Source organism: Rhodotorula paludigena (genome assembly GCF_050403205.1).
Source record: "Rhodotorula paludigena JCM10292 DNA, Rt_paludigena_JCM10292v1_ctg4, whole genome shotgun sequence".
In the NCBI taxonomy this organism is placed as follows: Eukaryota; Fungi; Basidiomycota; class Microbotryomycetes; order Sporidiobolales; family Sporidiobolaceae; genus Rhodotorula; species Rhodotorula paludigena.
The window spans coordinates 455,903-483,707 of NW_027481454.1; the positions used below are offsets into that span (position 1 = coordinate 455,903).

A 27,805-nucleotide genomic window follows, 5' to 3' on the forward strand; every position below is an offset into this window, starting at 1 on the left:
GCGCGACGACAGAGACCAGAGAGGAACAGGCAAAGAGGAACATGTATAGAGAGCGATGGACTAGACACATGGGTGGCATGCGAGGCGTAGGAACAAGCGTGCAAAAGCGGTGGGGGAAAAGAGGGACGACACAAGAAAAGCGAGGCGGCGATCCTCCAGTCATCAGACCGCGTTGTCGGCCCGCGGCGCAGCGGTCGGGGCGGGTGCGAGGGCGTCCGAGGCGGGGAGGTGGGCGCCCTGCTTTTCGTTCGAGAGGTGCGACGGGGTGCGCGAGAGGCCGGCGTGCGAGTCGTCGGTGTCATCGATCTCACGGCGAATCGAGACCTGCGCGAAGCCCAAATACGAGTCAGTACACAATGTACGGCAATGCGTTGGTTCGCGGTCTGGAGTTTTGCTGATGGTGCCGGCGAGTGGGAGGGAAAAGGCGGGAGAAGAGGAGGAAGCGGAAGTGAAGGAAATGACACGCACGAAGTCGTAGCCGTGCTCTCCAATGTGCGCCTCGTCCAAGCCGATGATCTCGTCGTCCTCCGAGCAGCGGAGGCTGAGACCCGGGATGTGGTCGACGATGAAGAGGAGGATGTAGGTCACGACGGCGGCATACGCCATGGCGCTGACAGCCGAAGCGAGCTGCCAGCCGAGCTGCTCGTAGTTGTGGTTGATCCACCCGCCGCCGGCCGAGTAGCCGTCAAAGCTAGTCACGCGAGTGTCGGCGAAGAGACCCGTGAGGAAGGCGCCGCTGCGGAGAATGCGGCGTGAGTTGACTCGACCCCAGTACAGCTCGAAGAGAAGACAACGAGAACGTACACAAAGCCGCCGACTCCGTGCAGAGCAAAACCGTCCACAGCGTCGTCGATCTTCAGGAGGACCTTGACTCCGGTCGCGTAGTTGGAGGCGATGGCCGTCAAGAAGCCGATGGCGAGAGCCGCCGGCGCACCGACGAAACCGGCGGCAGGTGTGATGCCGACGAGGCCGGCGAGGATACCCGAGCAGAGAGAGACAGCCGAGTACTTGCGGGTGTAGATGTAGTCGAGGAACATCCAGGTGAGCCCGCCCATAGCCGCCGCGATGTTCGTCACGATGCCAGCCTGAACCGAGCGCAGGTTCATCGCGAGCTCACTGCCGCCGTTGAAACCGAACCTGTGTACAAAGCACGATGAGTCGGCGGCAAAGGAGAAAGCACGAGAGACGTGGGACGTACCAGCCGAACCAGATGAGGGCGGTGCCGAGGACAACGTGCGAGACCGAGTGCGGGCGGTAAGCGAGCTTCTGAGTGCCGTAGCCACGGCGGCGGCCGAGGTAGAGCGACCACATGAGAGCAGCCGTGCCCGACGAGATGTGGACGGGCCCGCCGCCAGCACTGCAACCCGGGTGAGTCGTCAATCTCCGCATCGCTGTTCGGGGACGATGACTAGTAGTACGCACAAGTCGAGGTCGCCGTGCTGGAAGCCCCAACCATTAGGCGCCCAGGTCCAGCAGGCGATGGGGTTGTCTGGAGCGCAAACGATATCAGCGTACATCTTTCGCACGCTGGGGTGGGCAAGACGCACAGACAATGGTCGCCCACAAGAACGAGACGACGAGGACGGGGAGCAAGCGCGCACGCTCGGCGACACCCGCAACAGCGATGACAGGCGTCAGAGTCGCGAAAGCTGTTCGGTAGATTTCAGATCAGCTCTGTTTGAGGATGTCGCATAGAGTGGTTAACAAGAAACGCACTGCCCTGGAAGAAGCAGAAGAGAAGCTCGGGGATCTTGCTGCTGCCAGGAGAAGGCGCATCGAGGACGTTGATCAGGCCGAAGTGCTTGAGGTCGCCGATGAAGGACGATCCGGTCGACGAGAAAGTCAAGCTGTATCCCCAGAACATCCATTCGACCGCGCAAACGCTGTACACAGCGAGAGCGAGGAAAAGCATGCTGAGGGCGTTCTTGCGGCGGAGGAGACCCGAGTCTGCGAAACAGCCAGAGTCAGCGCCCGTCCTTTCCCAAATGACCCCAAAGGTACGCACAGAGGAAGCCAACACCGGGTGCCATCAGCATGACGAGGCAACCAGCCATGAAGATCCAGGCCATGTCGCCGTTGTTGAAGACGGCGATACCGTCCTCGCCGGCAGACGGGTCGAAGTTGGCCACAAGCGTCCCATCGTCGGTGTAAGTGACGTTGGGCATGGTCGATAGCGAGTCTGCTGCGAGATGAGCGAGAGAAAGGCGTGAGAAGCGCAGATAAGGGCGATTGGAGGGGGAAAGGGGCGATGAGGGCGGTGGACGCACGACGGAGGAGTGATGCGGTGTACGAGCGTCCGGAAATGCCGACAAGGAGAGTTCGGAGAAGCGGAGACCGTCGAAAGGAGAGGAGACGAGGAGAAAGAGAAAGGAGAGCATGCAGCCGATGCCGCTCGACAGCTCGTCTCGTTCAGGGACGCCGGAGTCCAAATCCAGCGCCTGCCCGAAAGTGGGGCGAAGCCCAGCGGTCCTCTCCAGATTGGCGGTTTTGTGCGGCGGCCTGAGGTTTCGCGCTGAGCCTCCTCGTCCCTTGATACGGGCGGCCTGAGTCTTCAGGTGGGAGCACAGCGGCGTGAAAGTGGTCTTCAGAGTATGTGAATGAAGCACTTGCACTAGGGCGAAACCATTACGAGCTCCTTTGGACACTGCCCGTCCTCCTGGACCCGACGCACTCACCTCGAGCGGTCGCAATCGTAATCAGCCGCGGGCAGAAACTGCCTGGACCTGTCGGCCGCCGCCGACCCTCTCCCATTCTCCACGCTCTACTGCTCCTTGGCAGCAGCGGTGGCAACGCCGGGCGCCGCCTTCTCGTGCTCGTGCGAGGTAGCGCTCGGCGAGTGGAGCGAACCGCCGAGCGTCGCCTCCTCGGGCTCGACCTCCTTGCGGAGCGAGACGTAGTCGTACGCGAGCTGGAAGTCGCGCAACACAGTCAGCCTGGAATGCTTCTGACACAGGTGGACCATGTTGTGTGCTGCGAGCAGCCGAGGCGGCAATCAGGCTGGCGGAGGCGGCAATCGCGCCGCAGAAGTGGGTTCGGCCGCGATTGCATGGTTTCGCACCGATGCTTGTCAAGCGCGACAACGCGACAATCAGTGCGAGCCCGGAAGGGCGCGACCCGCGGCAGGGCGTGCCGAGCCCGATCCCACCTCCCTCCAGCCTCCGCTTGGCCGGAGGAAAAGGGTTCCATCGATGCCTTGGCGCAGTGCAGGCGATAGGCATGCTCGCCAAGCGCCGGAAGAGCACAAGCAGTCGCGATAGATAGCGAGAGCGAAGAGGGGAGACTCACCTCGCCGCACTCCGCCTCGTCGAGGCCCACAATCTCGGCGTCCTCGTCGACACGGAACTTGAGGCCGGGGATGAAGTTGATGATGTAGCAGAGAACGAGGGTCATGACAAAGGCGTCTGGAGGGGAGCGGAATGAGGCGTCAGCTCAAGTACCGCTCTCCATCAGGCTCACACACTGCCGCTGAGCGGATTGTCGATGCTCAGTCTGCCACGTGGGTCCGGAGACGGCGGAGGCGAGGCGGAAAGAGACGGGAACGGGCGAAGGAGGAAGCGTCAAACTTCGACTCACAGGCCATGATGGTGACGGCGCCTGCCAAGTTGTAGCCAAGGGCAATGTAGTTGTGGTTGATCCATCCCGCACCAGCTGCGGCCGGGTCAAAGGACGTGACACGCTCGTCGGCGAAGAGAGCGGTGAGGATCGCGCCGCTGACCGCAAGTCGTGTCAGTTTGCTCGGCCCTCGCACATTCGATCTGAGACAATCGAGAACGTACACGAAACCGCCGATTCCGTGGAGCGCGAACGTGTCAACGGCGTCGTCAATCTGCAGGAGGCCTCAGCACGGGAAATGTGGGCGTCAAGCAGAAGCGAGCGGACCTTGAGCAGGACCTTGATGCCGGTGGCGTAGTTGGACGCAATGGCCGTGACAAAGCCGATGGCGAGCGAAGCAGGCATGCCGACGTAACCAGCACCGGGAGTGATGCCAACGAGGCCAGCAAGGACGCCCGAGCAGAGCGAGACGGCGGAGAACTTGCGGGTGTAGATGCTGCGGTAGAGCAGAAATTAGCGGCTGCTCAAGCATCATGCTGCGCGATCCGCAACGGGAGAAACGACTTACTAGTCGAGAAGCGTCCAGGTGATTGCGCCCATCGCCGCCGCAGCGTTGGTTGCGATGCAGGACTGAACGGCGCGGAGGTTCATTCCAAGTGCCGATCCACCGTTGAAGCCGAACCTGTTTGCGCCGCGGCATTAAGCAACAGCAGAAGAGAGGGAACCGGGCACATGGTCAGAACGCGGATTGCCCCTGAAAAGGTCAAACAGCGAAAGATCGTCCGATGTACGTACCAGCCGAACCAGAGGAAGAGAGTGCCGATGACGATGTGCGAGACCGAGTGCGGACGGAAGGCAAGCTTCTGCGTGCCGTACCCGCGACGGCGGCCGAGGAAGAAGGAAAGCGCGAGACCGGCAGTGCCCGACGAGATGTGGACAGGTCCGCCACCGGCTGCACAGGGCATAAGGGTTAGTAGATGTCGGCAGAGATCGTGCGAGACCGTGTCAGCGCACCGTAGTCAAGGTCGCCCTGCGAAGACCAAAACTCGGATGTCAATGTCCGGGTCGACGCTCGAGCAAGTCGCTAGACAAGAACGCACCAAGCTGAAGAGCCAGCCATTAGCGTTCCACACCCAGCAGGCAATGGGGTTGTCTGTCCGGGGGAATGCCAGAGAGAAGTGGGTTTGCGGGAGGGGGTGAGGAGCCGATAACGACGGCGGGCGGCGGGCGAAGGGTTCGTCAGTTCTTGTTGCCTTCGCAAGCGAGAGCGGAGGCGTGACGCACAGACAATGGTTGACCAGCAGAAGATGAAGACAAGGAGGGGAACGATCCTGCAGCGCTCGGCGGAGCCGCCAATAGCAATCACGGCGGTGACGCCGGCGAAAGCCTGTTAAAGAGACAGCGTGAGCCAGCCCCAAATCTCGGCAGCCTTCAGAAATTCAAGTCATGTACGTACACCCTGGTAAAGGGCAAACAGGAGGACGGGGATGTTGCCGGAAGGCGTGTAGTCAACGTTGACGAGACCGCCATTCGCCAGGTTACCAATGAACGAGGAGCCGTCGCCAAACGCCAGACTGTAGCCCCACAGATACTGCAAGCAAAACATCAGCCCTCATATCTCTGGACGCCGGCCTCGAGCGGAACCAAGCGAGCCGCAGGTGCAGCGACCAAGTGCAACCTTCGCGGTCGGGAAGCGAGAACGCCTAAACGTACCCACTCCACCTGGATAACGCTGAACACCATAAGGGCAAGGAATAGCATCTGCAAGTGCAGTGCGGGTGAGTGGATGGGCGATTGTATGGACTGGACGCGGTCTCGACGGACCGAGAGCGCGTTCTTCCTACGCAGCAGGCCAGAGTAGAGGAAGCCGACGCCGGGCGCCATTGAGAAGACCAAAGCGAAAGCAATGAGGATCCAGGCGGAGTCGCCCTTGTTCACTGAGGGATGATCCGGCGTCAGCAAGACCGCGCTTCCGCGTACGCCCAACCGAGCACAGCACTCACTGACGACCTCCTCGCCATCCACATAGGCAAGCATGTTGCCCTCAGGCGTGTAGCTGGCGTTCACCATCCTTATCTGGGTCGGGGTGCTGGCGTTAGCCGACGTTGCGAGCGAGCCTTGCGAGAGAAAGACGCACTCGTTCGCTCCTGACGAGTCGAAAAGGGCTGTCGAGCAGGAAAAAGATGCGAAGAGAGGAGAAGGGGGATAAGGAGAGCAGATATCAAGCAATCGGGGCGCAAGCGAGAGCAGGGGGCGTGAGGGCGAAGGCGCCGAGCAGGGCGGCGGCGAGCGACCCTTTTCGTGCGGTTTCGGAGCCGCTTCCCCGGCTTCTCCACTGTCGTGGGACCGTCGCAATCGACGCCTCGCTCGCGCTCGTCAGTGGGCAGACAAGCAGCATGGGCGTGTCAGAGCAAGCAGATACGCGATGCAGTGGCTTCGGACGACCGCCTCCTGTCTTGATCCTGTCAGCGAGCGCTGGTGGAAGTTCCGTCTTGCAGGCACGCAATCCGTGCCAAGCACCTCCGAAAGCTCAGAGCCCCCGACCCCGGGCCGCTCGATGTGCGATTACCGACGCGCGATTGGGGTCGAGATAAGCCGAGTGGTTTCGCCTCCCAACCTTGAAAGAGGGTCCTTCAATCGAGAGAGACTAGCGCAGCGCATGGCGCATTAAGGAAGCCTTGGACGCGGTGCTCGGCGCAGTCGAGGAAGCCCTTGCCCAGCTTCCGCACTTCGCTCCCTCCTCCCAAGCACCCCTCTCGCAGACAGCATTCGCGGTGTCGATGCTGGTCGGCTGCCTCCCCCGCGATATCGGCGACTTGCGCCGAGGATGCAGGCACTGCGGAGTGAGAGTCCTGCACGTGGAGAAACCCACGATCGCGCAGCCGAGGGCGCTCCCTCTTTCGGCGGATGCAAACTGCAGAGTTCCTCCAGTGTGGAAACGAGGCGAGATGCAAGATTAGGCCTGTGTAGAGTCATCAGGCAGTGAGAGGTACAGGGTATCGCAACACACGAGAGAAAGGCCAGCGAGACGCCGTCGTTTATATCGGGCCCCTCCCGTCTATCTGGCCACCAGCCTGCCAGCTTGGTGCAGCACGCACGCCCGCTCAGACGCGCGCACCTGCGCCTCTCCGCGGACCACCACTCCCCTGCTCGCCCAGGTCCCCGCGCTGCGGTACGTCGAAGCTGTCGCGCCCCTTCGCGGCCGCGAACAGCCTCGCCTCGTCGCGCAGCGACGCGTCGTCGCCATCGCTCGCATCGTCGTCCTCCTCCCATCCGCCGTAGCCGTCCGCATGCCCGTTGCTCGAGCCGTTCGCGCCGCCGGGCGTGTGTGCGAATGTTTTCGGCAGGCCCGACTCCTCGTCGAGCGGGATCGCCGTTGACGAGTTGGCGCGGTACGGGCCGGCAGGGACGCCGTGCGTGGTCGGGTGTCGCAGCTCGTCGGGCATCTTGCTCAGGTAGTAGTAGAAGAAGATGCACGAGAGGGAGCCGCCGGCGACGAGGTCGATGAGGTAGTGGTGCGTGAGATACTGCACGGCGGCATGGTCAGCACCGTGTATCGGAGGGATATCGAAGAGATGGCGCACCATGGTACTCCAGTAGAGCACGAATACGTAAGCCCAGTAGACAGGCCGTCCCCGCGGGAAGAAGTGGCTCAGGAAGAGCGCCTCCATCGTCGAGCACCCGGCGTGCAGACTCGGGAAAGCACCGAACGGCACGGGTGCGCCCGAGAAGGTCTTGTCGTAGCCGTGGCCGCCGAAGAGCGCGTCGATACGCGCGAGCCCGCCAGGCGAGCCGCGCATGAAGTAGTTGGCGGGCACGAGGCCTTCCCGCAGCTCATACCCTGCGAGTCGAGCAGGTCAGTCGCGTCCACATGGAAGTTGCGGGAGAGACGCACAGGGCGGAGCACAGGGGAAGATGATCTGGATGACGACGCCGACTAGGTTCATGTAGCCGAACGCAGCCGCCCAGAACTTGACGGCGCCGGGCGGCGAAAACACCCAGAGGAAGGCCGCGACCACGAATGGCGCGACGAAGTGGATGACGCCGTAAGGCAGCCAGGCCACGACGTCGAGGATCGGGTTGGTCCATCGAGTAAGGAGGTCCGAGATGTTGGCGCCGTAGAGGACGGACTCGAGGGTCGGCAGGACCGAGACCCAAATGTGCGGTCGCCAGCTTTTGGGAATGAACTGGGACGAGTAGAAGAATAGGAGCCACGTGAAGACGGGCGTGGCCGGCAGGAAGAATTGCGAGGTGAAGGGGATGAGGAGGGCAGCGGTGTAGGCGACGATGAGGAAGAGCTTAAAGACGACGGGTTGCGCCATAACATATAGGGAGAAGAGGGCGAGCTGCGAGCGGTACCGAGGTCAGTGCAGCTCGTTGGGTCCGAATGCAGGTGCTCGACGACGAAAAGAACGGGGAGCAATCTTCCAGCGGGACCACCTGGACCCAGGCCGCGTCGAACGCGACCTGTCCTGCATCTGCGCTCCGTTCACAGTCCTGTGCAGGCCAGCAGGCGTGCTCGCGCAGTACCCAGCACTCTGGTCCGCACCGCCTCCTCCGCCTAACTCGACCGCATTCTTCTTCGATCGAGCAGCGGTATCCGTAAAGACAGCGAGAGAGAGCGTACCAGCAAGTCTGCCACGTACTCCCAATCCCGCCCGAGCTTGAACCCGTACCGCTTGACCCTCCTCAGGCTCAGCTGGACGTCAAAGCTGATTTCCAGCCGCGACACGGCCCCGAGGAGCGGGTCGCGTATCTTTGGCGGGAGGTAGAGCCGCATGGTTCCGGGCAGGGCGGCTCAGTCGCGCTCGCAGGCTGCGGAAGGTGGGCGGGGTGCAGTCGCGAGGGAGAGGGGCGGTTGTTTAGCCCGGCGAGCGGCTCGACGGAGCGGGCGCTGAGTGCGCGTGTGTTCTTGCTGGGCGTCCGCCAACTGCACACGCGTCTGCTGTGATCCTGGGGAAGCGATGCGAGCGATTGACGGCCGACATCGACGAGGAGGGCCAGACGCCGAACCGGTTCTTCCGCTCTCGCTCATGTATAGCCTAACGGGGCTCGCTGACTGTATAAAGTACTCGTAGAGCTCGCAAGACTCCGGCGGGACCGAACCGAGGAGTCATTCAGGAAGTTTAACTCGCGGCTTTCGCGTCCGGTTGCTTGCCGGTCGCGGTCGCATCGCTGGAGTCGATGTGCGCTGATGCAGTTACAAGTAAAGGAACGCGGTACTACTGACTACTTTGTGCGTCTTCTGTACACGATGGGAGCGATGCCGTTCAAGCCTGCGGGTGGAAGACGGCGAACGTCAGCTCCAGCTCGACCTGCGCTTCTCCCGGCCCGACACGAGCGGACGGGAAGGACGAGCTTGCCGACTCCATCGACCTGCGCGTGGCATCGCCGTCGCTCAAGTCGTCGACCTTCTTCCCCGGCTGCTTGAGTTCACTCACGTTGTCCTTGACGCCCGCAGACTTGCTCGCCTTCTCCTTCTTGGTCGACGACTTGTGCGAGTCGGGCAGCGGGTCCTTCTGCGTGCGGTCGGCGTGCACGTTCTCCTCGGCCATGCTCGGGTTGTCGAGGTGGTCGTGCCCCGACTTGCCCGGGTGGTTGGCGCTCTGCTCCTCGACGGGCTTGCTGCCCTCGGGGTTCTGGCGCCGGACCGCCGACGCGTGATACGAGCGCTTCTGCCCGCCGCTGCCCGTGAGCGTGCTCGCGGCGTTCTTGACCGACTCGGCGACGCTGTGCGCCGCGTTCTGCACCTTGTCCGACATCTTGTGCGCCGTCTGCCCGACCGAGTCGTGGAGCGGGTCTACGGCCTCGCGCTCGGCGTGCACGACCTCCTCGCTCAGGCTGGGGTTCTCGAGGTGGTCGATGTCGGAGCGACCCGGGTGCTGCGCCGACTGCTCCTCGACCGGCTTCGAGGCAGGAGCGTACGAACCTGACGGATATCGGGAGGACCGTCAGTGCTGTTCGCTCACACGGCGCGAGCCAGGTCGAGTACTCACGAATACTAGTGTGGAAGCCGTTGGCCGTGAACGCGCGCGGAGTGACGGAAGCCGCGGCAATTCTGCCGAATCGAAGAGAGAGGACGGGGTTAGCGGGCACTGCACACTCCGCTCCGATCGACGCGGCTGCTGCATTCGTGCGAGTTGCACGTCCTCCAGCGCGAGAGTGCAGAGCGACTGGCGGGTCGCTCGATTGAAAGAGAGGAAGACTGACGGGGTCGAGCGGACGGCAATGGTGCGGGCAGCTGCCGCGAGCTGGCGGGTGAGGGTGTGTGCGAGAGGTGCCATTGCGTGTGTGTTGATCGAGCTGGTTCAGCAGTCGCTTGAGCAGAAAGGAAGGCAGCGAAGGCGGAGGGATCGGAAGGAAAAGCACCGACGTCACCGCGTCGTCGGCGCTGCGGTGGGGCCTCGACCGTGCAACGACCCCAAGGTCCGCTCGAATCAGAGGCGCCTCGTCTGCATCTGTAGCGACGATTGGCGTTTGACTGCGTCTCAACGGGCAGCCTGGCTCTCGCGCGGATCGAAATCCAACGAACGGTCAAGATGCAGGGCATGCGAAAAAGGGCTACGGGCGAAGATGCGAGAGCAAGGGCGCCACGAGACGCTGTGCACAAGATGGGTGAGGAGAATGCGGATGCAGAGAACGAGATGCGAAAGACTAGGTCCCAAGGGGAGGGGAGTGAGGACGCGAGCGACGCCTTCAGATCAGAGGCGCGAGTAGACGACGAGGTAGGCCTTGGCCGCGAGCACTTCGCTCAGACGTGCGCGGCGGACCTTGTCGTCGTCTATGGCGAAGAACTGGTCCGCGCGAAGAACCGTCAGGAATGAAGCGACGGAGAAGAGGGGGGTCGCAAGAGGAGGCTCACATCGTCGCTGCCGCGGATGAAGGCCGTGTAGTGACCTTGGCTGAGTGTGCCTTCGTGTGCTACGACGGCCATGAGGTTGTATGTATGTGCACTGGATCTGTACGGGCCAGACACCGGTAGGAGAGACCGTCAGCTATGCGCAGCACGTCGAGACGGCGAGCTTGACCTCGACACGCACGCTTTGTAAGATGCAGGGTATTCAAGGTGGTTCGTGAGGTACGGATTCATGTCGAGCCTGAGTGGGTAGCGAACGGGCGCGTCGAGCTTGTGTGCCTGCGACGTGATTTCGAAGCGCTGCGTGGAGGTCAACCGGCCAACAGAGCAGTCAGCATCCTCATCATGGAAGCGACCGCACTAGCGGAGACCCCCGCACCTTGAGCTGAATGCACAATGACTGCGGCAGAGTCTTGATGCTCAACCGCTTGCTCGCCGTTGGGACGCCGTCGCCGCAAGCAGCGCAGCTGTACTTGGACGGAAGCTGTTCCGGCGTCGTGAAGCTGTTGGCCAAGATAGTCAGTCTATGGAGAATCACCAAAAAGCGAGCAGGGTGTGGGAGCGCACCTCGTCAGGCAGTCTCTGAGCGTCGATGCGACTTTGCCGCTCGCGCGGTCGCGGAGGTCGAGGCTCAGGTCGAGGAACGGCTCGAGCGTCTCGCTCTGGTGGTGACACCGTCCGCACGTGATCTTACTGCGCAGCTCGCCCGAAAAGGTGCGGTGGATGATGCACGGACACGGAGAGGTGGGCGAGTCGGTATGCGAGGGCGAGGAAGAGTGGAGGAGATTGAGGGCTGTGGACGAACCTCGGGTCAGCAAGCTCCTCCGAGACAATTGAGCGAACCGACGTACAGGAGATGAGGAATTCGTGAGCGTCTTGCTGCGCATAGCCAGCCGCGTCAAGCGACGATTGCCAGAAAGAGTGCAGGAATCTCGTCGGTGCGAGCGGGATCGGGTCGACCGAGTATTGCTGTGTGACAGTAGACAAGTCAGCAAAGAGCTCAGGCAAACACGACAAAAAGGCGACGTGAAGTAACGCACCTCAGAGAAGAGGAGGTCGAGCTCGCACGACAGGCAAGGTTCGCCGTTCTGCGTTCGCTCACACGCAAGCCTGTTGTGGCGATCGCCTAGAAAATAGGATCGAAGGTACGGGTTTGCGAGGAAACTCTGGAGAATGACGCTCATGTAGCAGCTGTCCGTACGGCAAGGTCAGCGCGGATGCCCTTGCGGTCAAGAGGGGTGGGGCGCACCTGTTGCCGAGATTTCGGATGCCCCGTGCTGCAGAAAGGCGTGTGAGTGGCGCCGCGACGCGGACGCGGAACAAAGCACGTACCTGGCACAGCTGATCCTGACCCGCTAGCAGTCCCGGACGACACGAGCTCCCACTTCTTCAAGGTGACCCGTTTGCGCTTCGTAGCTGCAGACAAGAGGACGTCAGCGAACCAGTGACGGGGCGAGAGAAGCCAAAGGACGGCGGCAGCGCACCACGCTGCGCATCTCCCTCCTGGTCGCGCAAGACCATCTGCTCCGCCGCCGCGTAACGGTCGATTGCGGCATGCCGCACGTACTCGCCGCACCCGAAGCAGTGGACCATCCGCGCGCGGGCATCCCACGCTGCATACATCCGCCGGCAGAGCACGGTCAGCGTCGTCTCCCCACTTGACCCTGCGAAGTCGAGGGTGCGAAAAATCGAGTTGGCAGCGTACCGAGCTGGTGCTGAGCGCTCTGAGCGTGCTGATGCGCGTGCGACGGGCTCGAGGGTGCGCCGCAGGAAAGAGCGGCGCAGCCGAGGCAGTGGAAGGGTCGAAGGGGAGCTGAGGAGCAAGTTGAGCACGAGAGGCCGGACGAGGACTGCGGGATCCTAGCTGGTCAGCGCGTCTCTCGTTGAGTTTGAATGATTCAACCCCACCTGCGGAACGTCGGTCGCGCTCGAGGTTGCGTCGAAGCGAGCAGCGTGCTCGAGGCCATGCAGTGCAGCATCGGTGTCGGCTGCGATCCACGCCAGGAGGTGGCCGCAAGCGGTCGGCTGGCCCATTGTGCGGTTCCCTGTGTGCGCCTCGAGAACAGCAAGGGGCGGAGGAGGCTGTGTGACGGTCGTCGTGGCCATGAGACGGCCGAGACGGGGGGAGAGACGAGCGTCGGCGGTGTAGCGAGCGGACTAGGGGTGGATCTCGGGTGCGGGGGCTTCGGTGGAGCTGGTGCTGGCTGTGCTTCGCCCTGGCTCTGCTCGCCGCGCACAAGGAGCGCGAGAGGCGGGCACCCGATGCTCGTCGAGCCGAGAGAAGGGGGAACCGCGTCCTTTCCACCCCTACTCGCCGCGGAGGAACCGATGATTGGACTGCAATGCCTTGAGTAAACTTGCAAATAGCCTCTCGGCGAGTTACATCAGCCCCTGGTAGGGTGTGCGACCAAGGCGTCCTCGTCGTGGTGTCGCCGCTTCCGCTCCTCACTCGCTCCCTTCGCTCTTGGGACAGGTTCTCGACTCTGCTGCACAGTGCTTCAGTGTCTCCCGCTTGTCCACTTGGCGCTGCAAGCCCGCTCTCGCTCTTCTCCTTCCTCCTTCGGCGTCATCGGCCCCACCTTGGAACATGCCTCGCTCGAGCACCCGCGCTGCGTCGCACGCTGGGAGCTGGTATACCGACGACGGTGCGTGTCTCCGGACCGCAGCGTGTCGGAAGAGCGCTGATCAGATGGGGCCGTGATTACAGGTAACAAGCTCGACCAGCAGCTCTCTACCTGGCTCGCTGCGACGGCCGACCCAAAGACGGGCGATGCGCTCGCAGAGGCTCCCGTAAAGGGCTGCAAGGCCATCATTGGCCCGTGCGTATGGATGCGCGGATTGTGTGCGCCGGGGACCTGACTTCCTTTTGGCGGCAGGCATGCCGGATACTCGTACTCGGGTCCAGCGGCAGCATTTGCCTACAAGTGCATCGACGTCGAGAACGTGTGCGTCTTTTGCACCAGCATCCGCCGCAAGAGTCCCTCCGCGGCGTTTCAGTCGGCGGTCCAGTGACTCTCGAGAAGGCTCACTCTTTCGTACTGTCGACAGCAAGCGCGTTTTCGTGCTCGGCCCATCGCACCACGTCTACCTTGACGGATGCGCACTGAGCAAATGCAAGTCGTACCAGACGCCCGTTGGCGAGCTCCCGCTCGACCGTGACAGCACGTTTCATGCGAACGCCGCTCTTGCCTCCTCGCGCCAGCCCTGACCGCTCTACTTTTGCAGCAATCGCCGAGCTCAAGGCGACGGGCAAGTTTGAGGAGATGGATCTCGAGACAGACGAGGACGAACACAGGTGTGGGCCGCTAGCTGTCACCTTCGTTTGCCAAGCTGACCTTGGCTCATTCCGCTGCAGTATCGAGATGCACCTTCCGTACGCGCCGCTTTTGCCAATTATCTGCTATCCGTTTTACTGATTGATGACAAACACATCGAGTACTGCAGCTACATGCGCAAGGTGTTCGAAGGGTTCGTCCATTTCGGCCTGGCTCTCCAGATGGAACCCGCTCACCTCCTTGGCAAGCAGACATGATGTCAAAGTGGTGCCCATCCTCGTTGGTGCCATCTCGACCGCGTCTGAGCGGTCCTTCGGTGCGCTCCTCGCGCCCTATCTTGCCGACCCCTCGACCTTCTTCGTCGTCTCGTCCGACTTCTGCCACTGGGGCACCCGCTTCCGCTACACGTCGTACCAGCCCCCATCCTCGTCGGACGTCAAGCAGTGCTGCGCCCTCTCGCGCGACAATTTTGCGCAGGCGGTGCCCGACAAGGAGGTCTGGCGCGGGATCGAGCAGCTCGACCGTCTCGGGATGGACACGATTGCCTTCTCGCACTCTGCCACGGGCGGCAAGAGTGCGTCGGCGGCCAGCAAGTCTCCTTCGCAGGCGCACGAGCAATTCGCGGCGTACCTCAAGGCGACCAAGAACACGATCTGCGGCCGACACCCAATCGGCGTGCTCCTCGGCGCCCTTGCCGCCCTCGAGCAGGACGAAGGGTGGAGCAGGCGCGGCGTGAGGTGCGAGTGGGTGCGGTACGAGCAGAGCAGCCAGGTGCGCAGCTTGAGCGACAGCAGCGTGTCGTACGCGAGCGCGTACGTCGCGGTCGGCGCCGAGTGATGCAGGTCCTGGAGCTTGTTTGGCTTCGTTGGCGTGTACTTTGACTTGCCGGGTCAATTCTGTAGCCTCCCTCCTTGCCATTCCTCGCTTTCGCGGATTCGTTTCTTCGTACTCCTGCCTCGGATCCGCGTTCACGAACATTGATCTCTCGCGATGTTGCCGCGGCGCAATTGCTGGCCTCCCTTCTTGGGTCCTGGCCAGTGACGGGCGTGTTGCTTGATGAGGCGGAAGGAACGAATGCTCTGGAGGGCTCGGGAATGTCGTGCAAATACAGTGCTCACAGAGCCGCCTTCTGAGTGTGGCTCAAGTCCTTCGCGATGACTCCAAATGACTACAGTCATGCGAAACGCTGCGCAGTCGACTTCTGCTCGGCAGTCTTCGAGCAAGCTGGATTCCGGAAATATCTGCCCGCCTCCTGTGCAGACAATGACCTCCGACAATCAGCGCTTTGAAGTGATTACCGGGCTGGCACGCAGGCTGATCAGATGCAACCTTGCTTGCCGACGAGAAGGAGGAAAGAGATGGACGGCGGAGTCGCACGGCTCCCTCGCAAGGCGCCGCCTTCTGTGGAGTTGCGTGATGCACTGCAAGTAGAGCGGAACTGTTTTCATGCCTGTGCAGCTGGCCCTGAGCACTCCAGTCGGGCGAGAAGGGTCACATTCTGTGTTCGACCAGTTCCGAGCGGTGCGTTCACAAGCGCGACGGTGCCGCCAAAAGGTTCGACTGCGCATCTCTCCGTCCTCTGCGTGTATACACGGCTGAGAGAATTCCTTGACAAGCTTGTCGCGCCTGCTGTCGCCCGCATCGTGGCGCGAGGCCTGGGTTCTCTCCTGCTTGCCGGCGAAAAGATGCCCTCACTATAGCTCGTGAATGACTCACCGCCTGCTCCAACGGCTTCGGTGATGTTCTGCACGGATCACATAATGCTGCAGACTGATCAGCCCCAAGTCAGACTTGCCCCGCAGCGCTCACATCTTGGTCGCGGCCTCGCAGTCTCTCGAGCTCGAAACCCGGAAGCGAGGCAGTCGCGAATCTGTCCAACAACATGATTTCCCTACGGCGGGCAGTTCTCAGAACTCGCCAACCGAGACAAGGTTGTAGTCCTTGAAGAGCGGCGCCCGGTCGGCGCCTGCCGGCTGACCCGAGAAGTACTTCTGAATCGTCGAAGGCTCGTCGTCCCTGCATGAGAGGACGCGTGTCAGTGCTTTGCGGACCAGGCTCATGGTCCGCCACGGATCGAGAGCGTGTTGGGGACCAGCGGCAGTCCGAACAGGCACGCACCATTTGCTCGCGGCGCCCTTCTTCAGCAGCGCGTTCTTGACCGGAGCCCAGCTGAAGCGTGCAACGTTTGGGAAGCCGAAGACGGGGTCAAAGTTGTCCTGCAGCCACGCTACCGTCTTGGGATCTGCAGGGTGAGGGTGCGTGAGTACAGGATTGCACCACATGCCAGCGGGCATTCCGCGCTTGATGTGGTATCACTATGTGTGAGCAGGAACGCACCGCTCGGATAGCCGCTCCCGAACACCCTCACCGCCTCGCCCTCCTCGCCTTCGCCGCCAACGCCCGGCTCGGCAAACGTCCATTCGTCGAGGATGCGGTCGCGCGTGACCTTCGCGACGATCGACGCGGCCGAGACGATTGGGAAGAGGGCGTCGGCCTTCGACGTGACGGTGAAGCTGATCGTAGGGAAGTGGGAGGACAGCTTGGCTTGGTAGTCGGCGGCAGGGCCGACAGTGTCGACGTAACACTGCGGAGAGTCACCGTGTGAGCCCAAACAGCCTTAGGGCGCATGCCTCGCATAGCGCTGGCACCGATCAGCGGTTCAGCCAGACACACCTCCTTGACATGGTAGCCGCGTTCGACGACCTCGCGGATCAGGTTGATAGTCACATCGTGACTCTGTGCATTGCTGCGCGCATGCAGGAGCTCGCATCAGTGCAGATTCCAGTCTCTCGCGCAGGAGCACTGCGGGAAGAGGATGCGCCAGCGCACAGGTTGTACGGCTGCTTGCGCAACATGCCCATCGAGATGTCTGCCGGACTCATGACCGTCACGGCGTACTTGACGTCTTCCTTGTGCTGCAGGATATCCTTGAAGAGCTCCTCGCGCAGAGGGTCGGTGAGAGTCTTCGAGTCTGCGGAGAAGGGTGCGCCGGTCAGCGTGCACGGGGCGGAAGGTACACGCTGGAACGAGGGCCGACCCGCGAAGCCCATCTCCTTGAGCGCAACAGAGTATGCGAGCTGGCAGAACGCAATGCCGTACACTTGCGGACCTGCGAGAAGGTGAAACGGAAGCGAGGGTCAGCACGGTGAATGCCCTCGGATCGCGGCGCTGGAGTAGCTCCGTGCGCCGCAAGCTCTGCGGACGTACCGAGAGCCGGTCCACGCCCTGCCTCGTCGACGCCGAGCATCCACTCTCCCTCGACCTTTCTGACCTCCTTCTCGTCCTGCTCGCCCTCTGCGTCCTCCTGCGCCCGCCCCTTGCCCTTGCCCTCCCCCACAGCCGCCCCGCCTGCGGCAGCGCGCTCCTCGTCGACCGAGTGGAACGTGTACGAGTCGAAGAGCGCCTCGCCCCGGCGGACGGTCGGGAAGTGGAAAGGCGGCTCGGGGGTGCGCTGCGGCGACGGCGAGCGAGAGGCGGCGCGTTTGCGAGGAGCCATGAGAGCCTCGGGGCTCTTTGAAGTGCTGAAGGGTTGGAAAGAGGGCGTCGGAGGACGGAGCAACGACGCGTCTCGACGCGAGCGGGCGAAGCTGATGAGAAGTGAGAGTGCCGGAAGAGCCCTCGTCGCGCACTGAGGGAGACCGTAGAACCTGACCAGTTCAGGGAGTGCCTCTGAGCTCGCCAGAATGGCTGGGAAAGTCTCGCCGTGCAACACATGTCGGATCAGATTTCGCGAGGCCATCTATCCCTGCTAGTCTACCTCAGAGCCCATACCCTGTCAATCGACTGAACGCCGCGCCTACTCCCACTCGAGCCCGGCGAGGATGATCTCCTCAAACCTGCCCGCACCGTGCTCGACGCCTCTCCCGGCCTTCCGCCCCTGCAGCAGCTCGTCGTCGCTGGTCTGCTCTTCTGCGAGCCGCACCGAGGCGCCGTACGTCTCGGGATGTCTTCGGCAGACGAAAAGGTAGAGCTCGTCTGTCTCGCTCGACGTAGGGGACGCCGAAGAGGACGACGGAATGCCGGCGCCGAAGCGCGTCCAGGCCAGAGGCGGAGGGGGCGTTGTGGTAGGCGTTGTGAGGTGATGCTGGCTCGGCGTCGGAGGGTGAGCTGAAGCTGGCGGATCGGGACGAGCAAGAGTGCCGACATGTACGGCGTCAAAGGCGAACCAGCGCCCTGTAGAGGGGTCCAGCAAAGATCAGTCTCTGTCTTCATAAGTAACAAGCACGAAGAAATCACGCACCGAATGCCTCCCAGAATGGCTGTTCCTTGGTCAAGCTCCGCACTTTGTACGAGAAGAGCACGACGGCGCTCTCGCCTTCCTCCCCTCTCGGCTCCGTCAGCCCCAGCAGCGTCCTGAGCAACGGGGCGTAGAGGAACTCGAAGTAGACGAGGTCACTCGCAAGGACGAGGTCGGGCGAAAGGCCCTCGGCTTGCAAGTCCGCCAGCGCCCCGGCGTCGCCCCATGGCAGCGGGCGAACGAGGACGCTCGCGGGCCCGTCACCTGGTGCAGCCGCAGTTCCTTTCGCAGGAGAGCTGGCGCCCCACCGCTCCTGCGCAGCTGCGAGATTCTCCTCGAGCAGCGGGCACACGCTCGGGAGGTCGGTCGCGATGACGCGGTCGCGCGCGCGGGAGAGATGCGGCGCGAGCGACAGCGAGAGGTAACCCGTCCCGGCGCCGATTTCGAGGATGGTCCGCTGACGCTTGTGTTCGAGCGAGGGCGTTGTTGGTGAAGGAGCTGTTTGGAGCGAAGAGGGCGGGAAGAGCGGGCAGGGAGGATCGAAGACGCGCTTAGGTGGATCAGGAGGGCTCGGAGAACGCGGCGGAGTCAGGTAGAGGCGCAAAAAGTAAGCGGCTTCCCAGGTTCTGCATGGAGAGTGGGTCAGCCGGGACTGAAAGAGCGCGTCTGTCCGCCTGCCTCGCACCGCCCTGCTATGCCGAAGCGCTGTACGTCCTGTGCGGCTGCCAGCGAGTCACTCGAATCAGCCCTAATCGTACTAGAGCGCTAAGAGTGGCTCGCACGCACCCTCATGCTCGTCTCCGTCTGCTCCTGCGTCGAGACGCAGCACTTGACGCGTCGAAGGCTTGATAGACAGACCCGAGGGGAAGTTGGGATCGCCCGGGGGCATTTCTGCAGCGAGCAAGCGGACGCGGAAGCGAGCATCGCAGGAGCGGATCAGCGACTGAAGCGAGAAGCGGAGACGGGGACGAGCGAGCGCGGAAAGAGACCGCGGGGTTCAGCTTTCACTCTGTCTGGCGTCGCAGACTCACAGCGTCGGACGGCGTACTCAGCGTGCAAGAGGCTGCTGAGGGAGACCAGGAGCGTGCACCGCCTCACCGGGTCGGGTCGACGTCCTCTCGCTCGGCCTGAAGAGGGGCTGTACCAAGCAGCGTACGAGAAGCTCGTACATATCGACCTGATGTGCCCACCCTTGCCCGCTGCGAGCCGGCGGCCTTTTCTGGCGCTCGCCGCCGGCACCGACGACGCTCCTTGCGCTGCACCGCTCGAGCTCGCTCTGCGCAGGCGAGCCAGCGTGAGACTACACCGAGCTACAGCTGCACCGACTCGCGCCCTCTCAGCCCACGCAAGAAGCGCGCAGTTTCGACGCCTCGTCTTCCTCCACCGCGGCATCCCCCTCGGCCGTCCCGTCGGCGCTCCTCTCGCCTCTCCAGCGGATCGCTAGACTCGCTGCTAGGGACTAGAGTGTACGTAGCACTCTGACCCGCCTTTCCTGTGACAGTTGGAGCTGCCACAGGAGTCTGCGCTGCCAGCTCCCCTCGGGCTGCGGCCCACGACTTTCGGATCTGCTGACGCGCTCACTGGTGGACTTTGTCCTGTGCGCTGTACACGTGCAGATAAGCTTCAACAGCGCTCGTGCACGCTCACCATGCGCCGACGCTCTTCCGTCGCGCTCCCTTCCTTCGGCGGACGCCGAAACTCGTCCGCGAGCAACTCGTCGTCCATCAAGGACGAGCTCGTCCGCGACATCTTCCAGTGCGTCCTCTATACATATTGCTGCTCGTGCGAGCCTACCGCCTGCCGTCGACGCACCGCTGACCCTCGCTTCGGCGCGGCTCCCCCTCTTCTCTCCGGACCCCCGCATACAGTGTCGGCTTGGTCAATTTGGGGAACTCGTGAGTCCGCGTCATCGCCTTGCTTTCGCGTGCATGTTCCTGGCGTACTTCGTGTCATTGCGACCAAGCGTATCATGGCGAGTGGAAAGGCATCGGTACTGAATCTCCTCCCGCGCAGCTGCTTCTACAACACCATCGTCCAGTCGCTGTCGGCGACTCAGCCTCTGAGCGACATCATCAATGAGGCTCCCGACTCGTCGCCTGCGCTCCAGGCGCTCTCGCCGACCTCGCCCTCGTACAATCCCGACCTCGATGCCCTCCCCTCGCCGCTTCCGATGACCGCCGCGCTCCTCATCCTCCTCGACAAGCTCGACCCGGTCAAGGACTCCGATGGCGCGCGTGGCAAAAAGGCGTTCAATCCCAAGGGCCTGCTGCGGCAGCTCAGCTTGAAGCACGAGGAGTATGCCGAGGCGACGCAGCAGGACTCGCACGAGCTGCTGCGGCATCTCATCGACGGCGTCATGATGGAGGAACAGGACGTGCGTCTTGTATTGAGCGTGTCGCGCAGCAGGACCATCAGCAGAAAGCTCACCGCGTGGCCCTCCTGCAGCTCATCAAAAAGATCGTCCAGGCGACGCCTGACACCCTGCCGCACCGCCCGGGCATGCACGACCGCAACCGCACCGCCATGCCCGGCGTCCCCGACTCGCCTCCCGCCGAGCCTGCCGCTGCGCCCGAAGCCTCGGACGCCGATGGCGAGGACAGCGAGTCCGAGTCGGACGACGCGTCATCGTCGAGCAGCAGCGAGAGCGAGGACGAAGTCGACGAGACGGCGCTGACGGAGCGACAGCGCAAGCAGCGCAAGTTGCGCCCGTTCGTTGGGACCATCTTTGAGGGCAAGCTTGCGAGCTTCATCATCTGCGACGAGTGCAAAAATGGTGCGCCGGCTCCATACTTGGAATCCGCTTCGGCCTTGCTCACGCTTTGCATTGTACTTTCAGTGTCTTCCACGACCGAGGACTACATGGACTTGTCTCTCCCGCTCAAGGACGAGACAGGCAATCGCATGCGCAAGGTGTGTCTGCTCTTCCCGCTAGCCTCGACTAGTACTCACGCTTCCGTCCGTAGCGTGACCGCATCCGTCGCACGCTGCAGGCCGGGTTCTTCTCCCGCAAATCGGGCAAGAACACCTCGGACGCCGACGACTCGCAGCCGCAGATCAAGCAAGCGCCGAATGGGATTCGGCCCGAACGCATCTCGCTCAGCGAGACCGAGGGCAGCGCATCTGCGTCCGAAGCGGACGAGACGGATGAAGACCACATCCGCCCAGCGACGCTGCGCGCGTCGGGCGCAGCGGCCGCCGCGCGCTCGCGCGTACACTCGCTCGACCCGAGCCAGCTCACGCGCGAGACGGCACGCTCGTCGCTCCGCCCGCCCGAGGTCAAGGGCAGCGGAACTACGCGCGAACCTTCGCCGCTCGGCCGGGCGCTGTCTGTGCTGAGCCAAGGCTCGGACGGCGGGCACCACCACCACCACCACCATTACCACTTCCACCGCCGGCCCAAGATCCCCAAGCCGTCCAAGGAGCAGATTGCGTACATCAAAAAGGTGCTCGTCGACGTCCCCGGCCCGCAGGACGGGTCGACGGTGCCCGGCCTTCCGCCCGGCCTGCGCGTCGCCCGCCCGCCCGGCTCTGTCCAGGCCCCGCCGCACCACTCGTCCGCATCGACGCCTGCGTCATCCTCGACCGACTCGCTCAACGCCTCGTCGGCGTCGCTCGCCAAGCTCCGTCTGAGCGGCGGCGTCGCGCCCGCGCCGGCGTCGAGCGTCGACTGGCAGAACACGGACCTGTTCGAGTGCTTCCGGCAGTTTACGGCCGTCGAGGTACTCGAGGGAGAAAACAGCTTTGCGTGCCGCAGCTGCTGGAAGTGGCTCAACCCCGAGCTCGAGGCCAAGCGCAAGGCTGCGCGCGATGAGCGCCGCAAGGCCCAGGAGGAGCGGCGCGCGGCGAGGAGGGCCGCGAAGAAGGGCGCTGCAGCGCAGGTCGCTGCTGGCCAGAACGGCTCTGCGCAAGAGGAGGAGGACGACGACGACCGCGATCCAGCGGACCGCACGGCGCGCAACACCCCTGCGCACTCGCCCAAGCTCGTGCCGTCGCTCACACCGCTCGAGGCGCTCCCGCAAATCCAGCCGCTCGAGAGCGCAAGTACCCCGACTGCTGTGGGCGAGGGTGCCGATGAATCGGCCGCTGTCACGCCCGACGCTGCGAACCCGACGCCGATGCGGCACTTTTCGATCTCGTCCGCGGCAACGTCGAACGTGCCGTCGCTCTCGACCGACTACGAGCTCTCGTCCGAAGCGTTCGAGACGACGACCGACGAGGACGAGGACGGTTCGCCTGGGCTCGACGATGCCGCCAGTCTGAGTGGCCCGCTCTCGCTCAAGCCCGAAGGTGACGCTGTACCCGACGCGATCAAGCTCCCGCTCACGGTCGAGAACGTCGAAGCGGCTGCGGGCGGTCCCAACGCGAAGCGCGCCTCGGCGTCGCCGCAGTCGCTCGTCCCGCCCGCGCCGTCCGCGCCGCGCAGCTCGGCCGTGTCGCCCGTCCCGTCGACCAACGCGACCAAGCCCCCGCCGAAGAAGCAGCGGCACATTCTGCGGCGCGCGCACAAGCGGTACCTGATCTCGCCCGAGTCGCTCCCGCCCGTGCTCGTCGTGCACCTCAAGCGGTTCATGCAGACGAGCAAGTCGAGCCTGTTTGGCTCGGCATTTGTCAACCTCAAGAAGCGCGACGATCCCGTCTCGTTCCCGCGCGAGATGGATTTGAGCCCGTTCCTCGCGCCCGCGGGCAAGCCGCCCAAGATGCGCTCGCCGTCGGACGCGGCGCCGTCGGGCGCCGACTCGCCCGCTGCGAGCGCGCTCGACGACGCCAAGCGCAGCCTGCGCGAGAGCGTCGCCGTCGAGCTCGAGCGCGAGGTGCACAACGCGCGCTACCGCCTGTACGCCGTCGTCGTGCACTTTGGCGGCCTCGACACGTGCGTCTTGCTGCTCCTCACTCTCGCTCTGACCTGTGTGACTAACGCCTCTCGCCGGGTGTGCGCACAGCGGGCACTATGCGTCGTACGTGCTCTCGAACCGGTACGGCAAGGGCGACGGCGCGGGCCAGGGCGAGCGGCGCTGGTTCTTCTGCTCGGACGAGGACGTGACGGCCGTGAGCGAGGCCGAGGTCCTGCGCAGCAAGGCGTACATGCTGTGCGCTTCCTTTCTTCCCTCTGCGCTCTGTGTGCTCGGGCAGACGGTTCAGGTGCTCATTCTTGCGATCGCGCAGCTTTTACGAGCGCGTCCCTGCGGAGACGTCAGCGTCGGTTGCTGGAGGAGCAGCGAGTGTGAACGGCGGGACGCCCGCAAGCCAGAGCGTGCCGTTGCCGCCGACGGTGCCCGAGGAGGCGGTCTTGGTCGAGTCGCCGCGCGAGGAGGCGGCACCCAAGCTGTGAGGGGTGTAGGCGAGGCTAGAAGGTGGCAGTGAGATGCAGTAGACGTCGAGTAGGCCCGAGTGTATCGCAAATTGTATCGCTCGTTCCGGTTTTCCGATCGCCCTGCCTTGGCCAGCAGCCTTTCGATTGAGCGCCTTTTCGGCAAGCAGCGTCCGCGCGACGCAGCGCGCCGATCACGCCCTTCTCTGGCCCTCAAGTGTCCCTACCGTGCGTGCCCGCCCTCATTCGGCCTCCTTCCCGCTCGGCGTCGCCGCGCGTTCGTGTGGCCCCCTCGCGCCCTCGCCCTCTCGATCACTCCGCCCGACCGCGCCAGACGCTGCCAGGCGCTCCCGTGCAGAGCCTGCAGGGTCCCTAGCGTGTGTCCACGCACATCTTCGACACTCGCAGGCCCGCAATCAGCTCCAGGGGCGGCGGCCGAGCCCAGCGGAGCTCTTCGCCGGCCCGCTCAGGCGACCGATGCACCGCCCTGCAGGGCCCCCACGGCCGTCTTTGGGGCTCGAGTGAAGCTTGCAGGAGACTGTCGGCTCGTCGGATGGTCTGCAGAAGGTGTCGGCCCGTCGAGGGCTCAGCACCAGGAGCAGGGCTCGGACGGGGAGACGACGACGGCGTGCAGGACGAGACTTGGCTTCGAGTGCGCGCTACTGACTCGCTTGAATACGCCCTGCAGACCCAGCAGCATGGCCGCCGGCGGACAGCACCTCGCTCCGCTCGACGGATCGGCGTCGTCGACGAGCGCACCTTACTCGCTCCCTGGCGTGCACGCCTCGATCGGAGCCTACGACGCCTCGTTCTTCGCCGCGAGCTCCTCGTCGACCCCTCCCGTCCTGCACTCGCCCCAGCCGCCCTTCAACGGCTCCCCCTTCCCGCCGGTCCACCCCTCTGCGCACTCTCTCGACAGCGCCCCGCCGCCCTTTTCGCCCTACCCGCCGACGCCATACTCGGCAACGACTTCCATGTCGGCACCAGCGCCGTCCTACGGGCCCGAAGCACCCGGAATCGGCCAGATCCGCTGCTACTGGACCATCCTCACACCCACGCTCGAATATGTCTACCTCGACCCCATCCTCGAGCTGCACATGGGCGAATGGGCCAACGGGCTCCGCGGGACCAGCATACTTGAATGGGTCCACCCCGACGAGCGCGAGCAGCTTGCCCAGGACTTGCTCCCGAAGGACGACGCCGTCGCAGGCGTCGAGGGTGCGGGCGTTTTTGGCAGCGTCACTCGGTGCGTCCAGAATAGCGCGACGCTTTTCAAACACTCGAGCTCTATCTCGCTAACGCCAACTCTTGCCTGCGCACAGCTGCCGCTACTCGCGCTTGACCCGCATCATGCGCCACCTCGGGTGCCCGCAGCCCCCCAGCCCACGCGATGCGAGCATGTACGCCATTGATGCCGACTGGCTCAATCTCGACATCACGACGAGCTGGATTGCCGGCGACCGCAAGGGCAAGGGAAAGGAGGGACAGCAGGGCGCTGTGCTCGCGTTCTTCCATGTCACGGCAGGTGCGTCGCTTGATCGCTCATTTATATCTTCTCTACGTTAAGCTGGCACTCATGCGATCTCACACACCTTGCAGACAAGGACCCTGTCCAGGACAATGACGCCGAGCATGTCACCGCGTGGAGCAACTGGTGCGGCGCGTCGCCCGAGTTCCCCGGCTACATGACGCCGAAGCAGTGCGAGGACCTCGTCGACGTCCTCACGCGCGTCTCGCCCCCGAGCGATGCCTCGCACGACGGCAAGGGCGCGTTGCACTCGGTCCTCAACGGTGGGCCCGCCGCCGCCGCCGCCACGCTCGACGACGGCCCGCCCGCGCACGTCTTCCAGATCCTCGACCGCGCGGGCCGCGCGATCGCGACATTCCCGCGCAGCGGCGGAGGAGGCGGCAAGGAGTACGATGTCGAGCAATTCTCGTCGCTCGCGCGCGAGGTCATGGCCAGGCCCAAGGAGGCGGTGCAGAGCCGGACGAGCTGCACGAGGCGCTACAGGAGCAAGCACCCGGTGTAAGCTCTCTTCTGTCCCTCGTGCTCGCATTGTTCTTACACGACCGCGACTATCATGCTGACACTGCCTTGCTGGCACTGCAGGATGCGCAATGGCACTCTCACGACGATCGAGTCGGTCGTCATTCGCTACGGCGCCGTCACATTCGCGTGCTTCCAGACGGGCGGCGTGTACCTCAGCTCGGCGCGCAAGGCCGGCCTGAGTCTCGTCACGAGCGACCTCGCCTCGCCGGCGCCCCAGTTCGCTCTCGAGGACGTACCCATCACGCCGACGGTTGGCGCCAACGGCAGCAGCAAGCGGTCCTCGCTTGGAGGCGGCGCCGACGACAACTCGTCTCCGCCAAGCAAGCGCTTCAAGCCGACACCGATGGCCCCGCCTGTCCTCCCTCGCTTGCAGACGAGCGCACCATCCGTCTCGAGCGCGAGCTCCAACTCGCCGCAGCAAGCCGACCCGTCTCATGGTCTGTCCATCTCGACCAACGGGCGCTCGCTCCGCCAGTCGCTGGAGGTCGAGGCCATCACCGCCGGCGGCATCTCGCCGACCGTGGCTTCGGCGTCTGCCATCCTCGGGTCGCTCGGCGACTTGCAGGCTCCCGCTGCACCCGTCGCGCAGCAAGAGTCTCCTGCTCCCGGGTCGTACGCTGCGTTCTATAACCAGCAGCAGCAGCATCCCGTCTCTTCGCCGTACGACCAGCCAGGCCTGACTCGCCAGTCGTACTTCTTCGGCGCTGGCCACGCCTCGAGCGGACCGCCGCCGAACGCATCAGCATACCAGCCGCACCCGCTCTCGCAGGCAAGCAGCGCCTACTTTACGCCGGCGCCCACGTCGCCGCACGACCCTGCGCCACGCTCGCCGTTCCACCACCCGATCGGGCTCTATCCGCCCACTTCGCAGCCGTTCGACCACCATCGGTCGCAGCAGCAGCAGCACCCGACCGAGCTGTACGGCGTGCTCCCTGCTGCGGGCTCGCAGGGCGTCTTTGACCAGCTTCCCGCGCCGCCCGGCGGGCAAGACGGGGCCGAGGACGACCTCTCGGCGGTCCCGCCTCCGCCTGCACCGGCAAAGGGCGGCAAGCACGGCTCGCCCGCCGGCGGGGCCAAGAAGCCGCCGAAGCAGCGCCCCGACGGGCCCGTGTTCAAGCCGAACCAGAAGGCGTGCGAGAGCTGCGGGACCGTCAACAGCCCGGAGTGGAGGAAGGGCCCGACGGGCGCGAAGACGCTGTGCAACGCGTGCGGTGCGTCTCGCTTCCTACCCGATTCGTCAACCTGATGCTTTTCCACACGTCGAGACTGACTCGTCGGCGCACTGTGCAGGTCTTCGCTACGCACGCTCGGTCGCACGGCAGAAGAAGCTTGCCGAGATCGCTGCCGGAGGCGGACTGGCGCCGAAGAAGGGCAAGAAGAAGGGCGCTGCAGCGGCGGCAAAGGAGGCGGCGGCAGCAGCAGCCGCAGCAGCATCCGCCGGGAACGCGGCCGAAGGCGGAAGCAGCACGCCGACGACCTCGCTCCCGCCCAGCTCGTCGGACTCGCCCATTACGAGCTCCGCGTACAACCTCGCGCCCTTCTCGAGCGCGCCGCACTCGACGCCCAAGCCGTACACGCCGTACTACACGTCGGCGCCCAACATGCCTGCGGCCTATTCGCACGCCGGCTCGCCCACCATGACGCACACGCCCCAGTATCCGTCGCCCGGCATTTCGTCGGCCCCGGGCTACTTCCCGCCGATCGGCTACGGCGCGACGAGCTCGCCGTACCCGCCGATGGGCGGTCACGGTGCGCCCATGCCGACGCATGCGCCGCTCCCGCCACTCTCGCACGTCAGCGGCGGCTACGACTTTGCGCGCGGCCTCGCGCCGCAGTACGGCGGGCACCAGCAGCATGCGCCGCAGCACTCTCCGCACCTCGAGCACCCGCTGCACTCGCCCTCGACGAGCGGTGGGCCTGCGAGCGTCGGCATGTTCCCCTCGCAGTCGGGTGGCAACGGGCAGGAGCACCAGCAGCACCACTCGCATGCGCATCACTCGCAGCAGCCGCAGCCGCAGCAGCACCACCAGCACCAGTGGCACTCGCCCTCGCTGCATTCGCCTTACCAGCCTTCGCCGCCTGCGTTTGGGTGGGGCCCGGGCCACAGCGCCGAGCAACGCGGGCCGGGCGAGCACCAGCCGCCGCAACGAGGGGACGCTGAATGAGCAGCGCCGCTCACAAAAGTAAACATCTCGAGCACTCGTCTTCAAAAAGCTGTTGTCTGGTCTCCCACCGTCCGGTCCTCGCTGCCCTCTCGACTATTCTCGCTACGGTCTGTTTTTTACACGGGGCTGTAGATGCCCGCGCCTCGTTAGTGGGGCGAGGTGACGCGCGCTAGCGAAACGTTTTGTGTCTGGTAGACTCTGACATGTCTCTGTACTCGTCCTTTGTCTTTTGCCGAATTCCCTTCCGACCCAATCATAGCCACGACGACGTACACAAAGTGCTTGCAACGGTACCTTGCGTGTTGCGACCCTCCTTGCGCCTTGCTTGTCCCGAAAGCTTGCTCTGCAACTCTTCAAAGCTT

At 64.0% G+C, this 27,805-nt stretch overlaps 10 protein-coding genes across 10 annotated transcripts; 3 read left to right on the forward strand and 7 right to left on the reverse strand.

The window, feature by feature from the left end:
* Positions 1–162: 162 nt before the first annotated feature.
* JCM10292_004850 (ammonium transporter) lies at positions 163–2,165 on the reverse strand (the record flags this gene model as incomplete). The annotated part of the gene is made up of 8 exons (XM_076646386.1): positions 163–324; positions 469–736; positions 805–1,137; positions 1,199–1,357; positions 1,423–1,489; positions 1,548–1,649; positions 1,717–1,947; positions 2,006–2,165. 8 exons carry the CDS (start codon positions 2,163–2,165, stop codon positions 163–165), a joined length of 1,482 nt encoding a protein of 493 aa, XP_076508142.1.
* Positions 2,166–2,761: 596 nt separating this feature from the next.
* Positions 2,762–5,622, reverse strand: JCM10292_004851 (ammonium transporter; the record flags this gene model as incomplete). Its single annotated transcript, XM_076646387.1, has 14 exons — positions 2,762–2,908; positions 3,286–3,401; positions 3,574–3,710; positions 3,777–3,826; positions 3,880–4,048; positions 4,121–4,234; positions 4,348–4,504; positions 4,567–4,582; positions 4,653–4,705; positions 4,837–4,939; positions 5,009–5,143; positions 5,266–5,313; positions 5,377–5,489; positions 5,556–5,622. The coding sequence occupies 14 exons, from the start codon at positions 5,620–5,622 to the stop codon at positions 2,762–2,764; spliced, it is 1,425 nt and encodes a 474-aa protein (XP_076508143.1).
* Positions 5,623–6,656: 1,034 nt separating this feature from the next.
* Positions 6,657–8,332, reverse strand: JCM10292_004852 (phosphatase PAP2 family protein; the record flags this gene model as incomplete). Its single annotated transcript, XM_076646388.1, has 4 exons — positions 6,657–7,079; positions 7,137–7,393; positions 7,448–7,898; positions 8,180–8,332. The coding sequence occupies 4 exons, from the start codon at positions 8,330–8,332 to the stop codon at positions 6,657–6,659; spliced, it is 1,284 nt and encodes a 427-aa protein (XP_076508144.1).
* A 490-nt stretch (positions 8,333–8,822) lies between these two features.
* Positions 8,823–9,836, reverse strand: JCM10292_004853 (uncharacterized protein; the record flags this gene model as incomplete). Its single annotated transcript, XM_076646389.1, has 3 exons — positions 8,823–9,481; positions 9,549–9,610; positions 9,763–9,836. 3 exons carry the CDS (start codon positions 9,834–9,836, stop codon positions 8,823–8,825), a joined length of 795 nt encoding a protein of 264 aa, XP_076508145.1.
* Positions 9,837–10,253: 417 nt separating this feature from the next.
* Positions 10,254–12,514, reverse strand: JCM10292_004854 (UBP-type zinc finger domain-containing protein; the record flags this gene model as incomplete). The annotated part of the gene is made up of 12 exons (XM_076646390.1): positions 10,254–10,346; positions 10,415–10,511; positions 10,593–10,708; positions 10,788–10,911; positions 10,976–11,201; positions 11,260–11,377; positions 11,449–11,599; positions 11,658–11,685; positions 11,741–11,824; positions 11,893–12,021; positions 12,114–12,258; positions 12,317–12,514. The coding sequence occupies 12 exons, from the start codon at positions 12,512–12,514 to the stop codon at positions 10,254–10,256; spliced, it is 1,509 nt and encodes a 502-aa protein (XP_076508146.1).
* Positions 12,515–12,995: 481 nt separating this feature from the next.
* Positions 12,996–14,520, forward strand: MHO1 (Mho1p; the record flags this gene model as incomplete). The annotated part of the gene is made up of 8 exons (XM_076646391.1): positions 12,996–13,053; positions 13,116–13,227; positions 13,285–13,353; positions 13,457–13,569; positions 13,634–13,703; positions 13,764–13,781; positions 13,853–13,876; positions 13,935–14,520. The coding sequence occupies 8 exons, from the start codon at positions 12,996–12,998 to the stop codon at positions 14,518–14,520; spliced, it is 1,050 nt and encodes a 349-aa protein (XP_076508147.1).
* Positions 14,521–15,590: 1,070 nt separating this feature from the next.
* Positions 15,591–17,179, reverse strand: RNH201 (ribonuclease H2 catalytic subunit RNH201; the record flags this gene model as incomplete). Its single annotated transcript, XM_076646392.1, has 7 exons — positions 15,591–15,699; positions 15,802–15,925; positions 16,021–16,267; positions 16,357–16,429; positions 16,513–16,654; positions 16,721–16,792; positions 16,891–17,179. The coding sequence occupies 7 exons, from the start codon at positions 17,177–17,179 to the stop codon at positions 15,591–15,593; spliced, it is 1,056 nt and encodes a 351-aa protein (XP_076508148.1).
* A 300-nt stretch (positions 17,180–17,479) lies between these two features.
* Positions 17,480–18,809, reverse strand: JCM10292_004857 (uncharacterized protein; the record flags this gene model as incomplete). The annotated part of the gene is made up of 4 exons (XM_076646393.1): positions 17,480–17,856; positions 17,924–18,546; positions 18,606–18,642; positions 18,707–18,809. 4 exons carry the CDS (start codon positions 18,807–18,809, stop codon positions 17,480–17,482), a joined length of 1,140 nt encoding a protein of 379 aa, XP_076508149.1.
* A 759-nt stretch (positions 18,810–19,568) lies between these two features.
* JCM10292_004858 (uncharacterized protein) lies at positions 19,569–23,249 on the forward strand (the record flags this gene model as incomplete). Its single annotated transcript, XM_076646394.1, has 8 exons — positions 19,569–19,675; positions 19,789–19,815; positions 19,934–20,294; positions 20,366–20,693; positions 20,757–20,830; positions 20,884–22,790; positions 22,861–23,007; positions 23,084–23,249. The coding sequence occupies 8 exons, from the start codon at positions 19,569–19,571 to the stop codon at positions 23,247–23,249; spliced, it is 3,117 nt and encodes a 1,038-aa protein (XP_076508150.1).
* Positions 23,250–23,926: 677 nt separating this feature from the next.
* Positions 23,927–27,443, forward strand: JCM10292_004859 (uncharacterized protein; the record flags this gene model as incomplete). Its single annotated transcript, XM_076646395.1, has 5 exons — positions 23,927–24,474; positions 24,551–24,753; positions 24,828–25,254; positions 25,339–26,489; positions 26,569–27,443. The coding sequence occupies 5 exons, from the start codon at positions 23,927–23,929 to the stop codon at positions 27,441–27,443; spliced, it is 3,204 nt and encodes a 1,067-aa protein (XP_076508151.1).
* Positions 27,444–27,805: the final 362 nt, after the last annotated feature.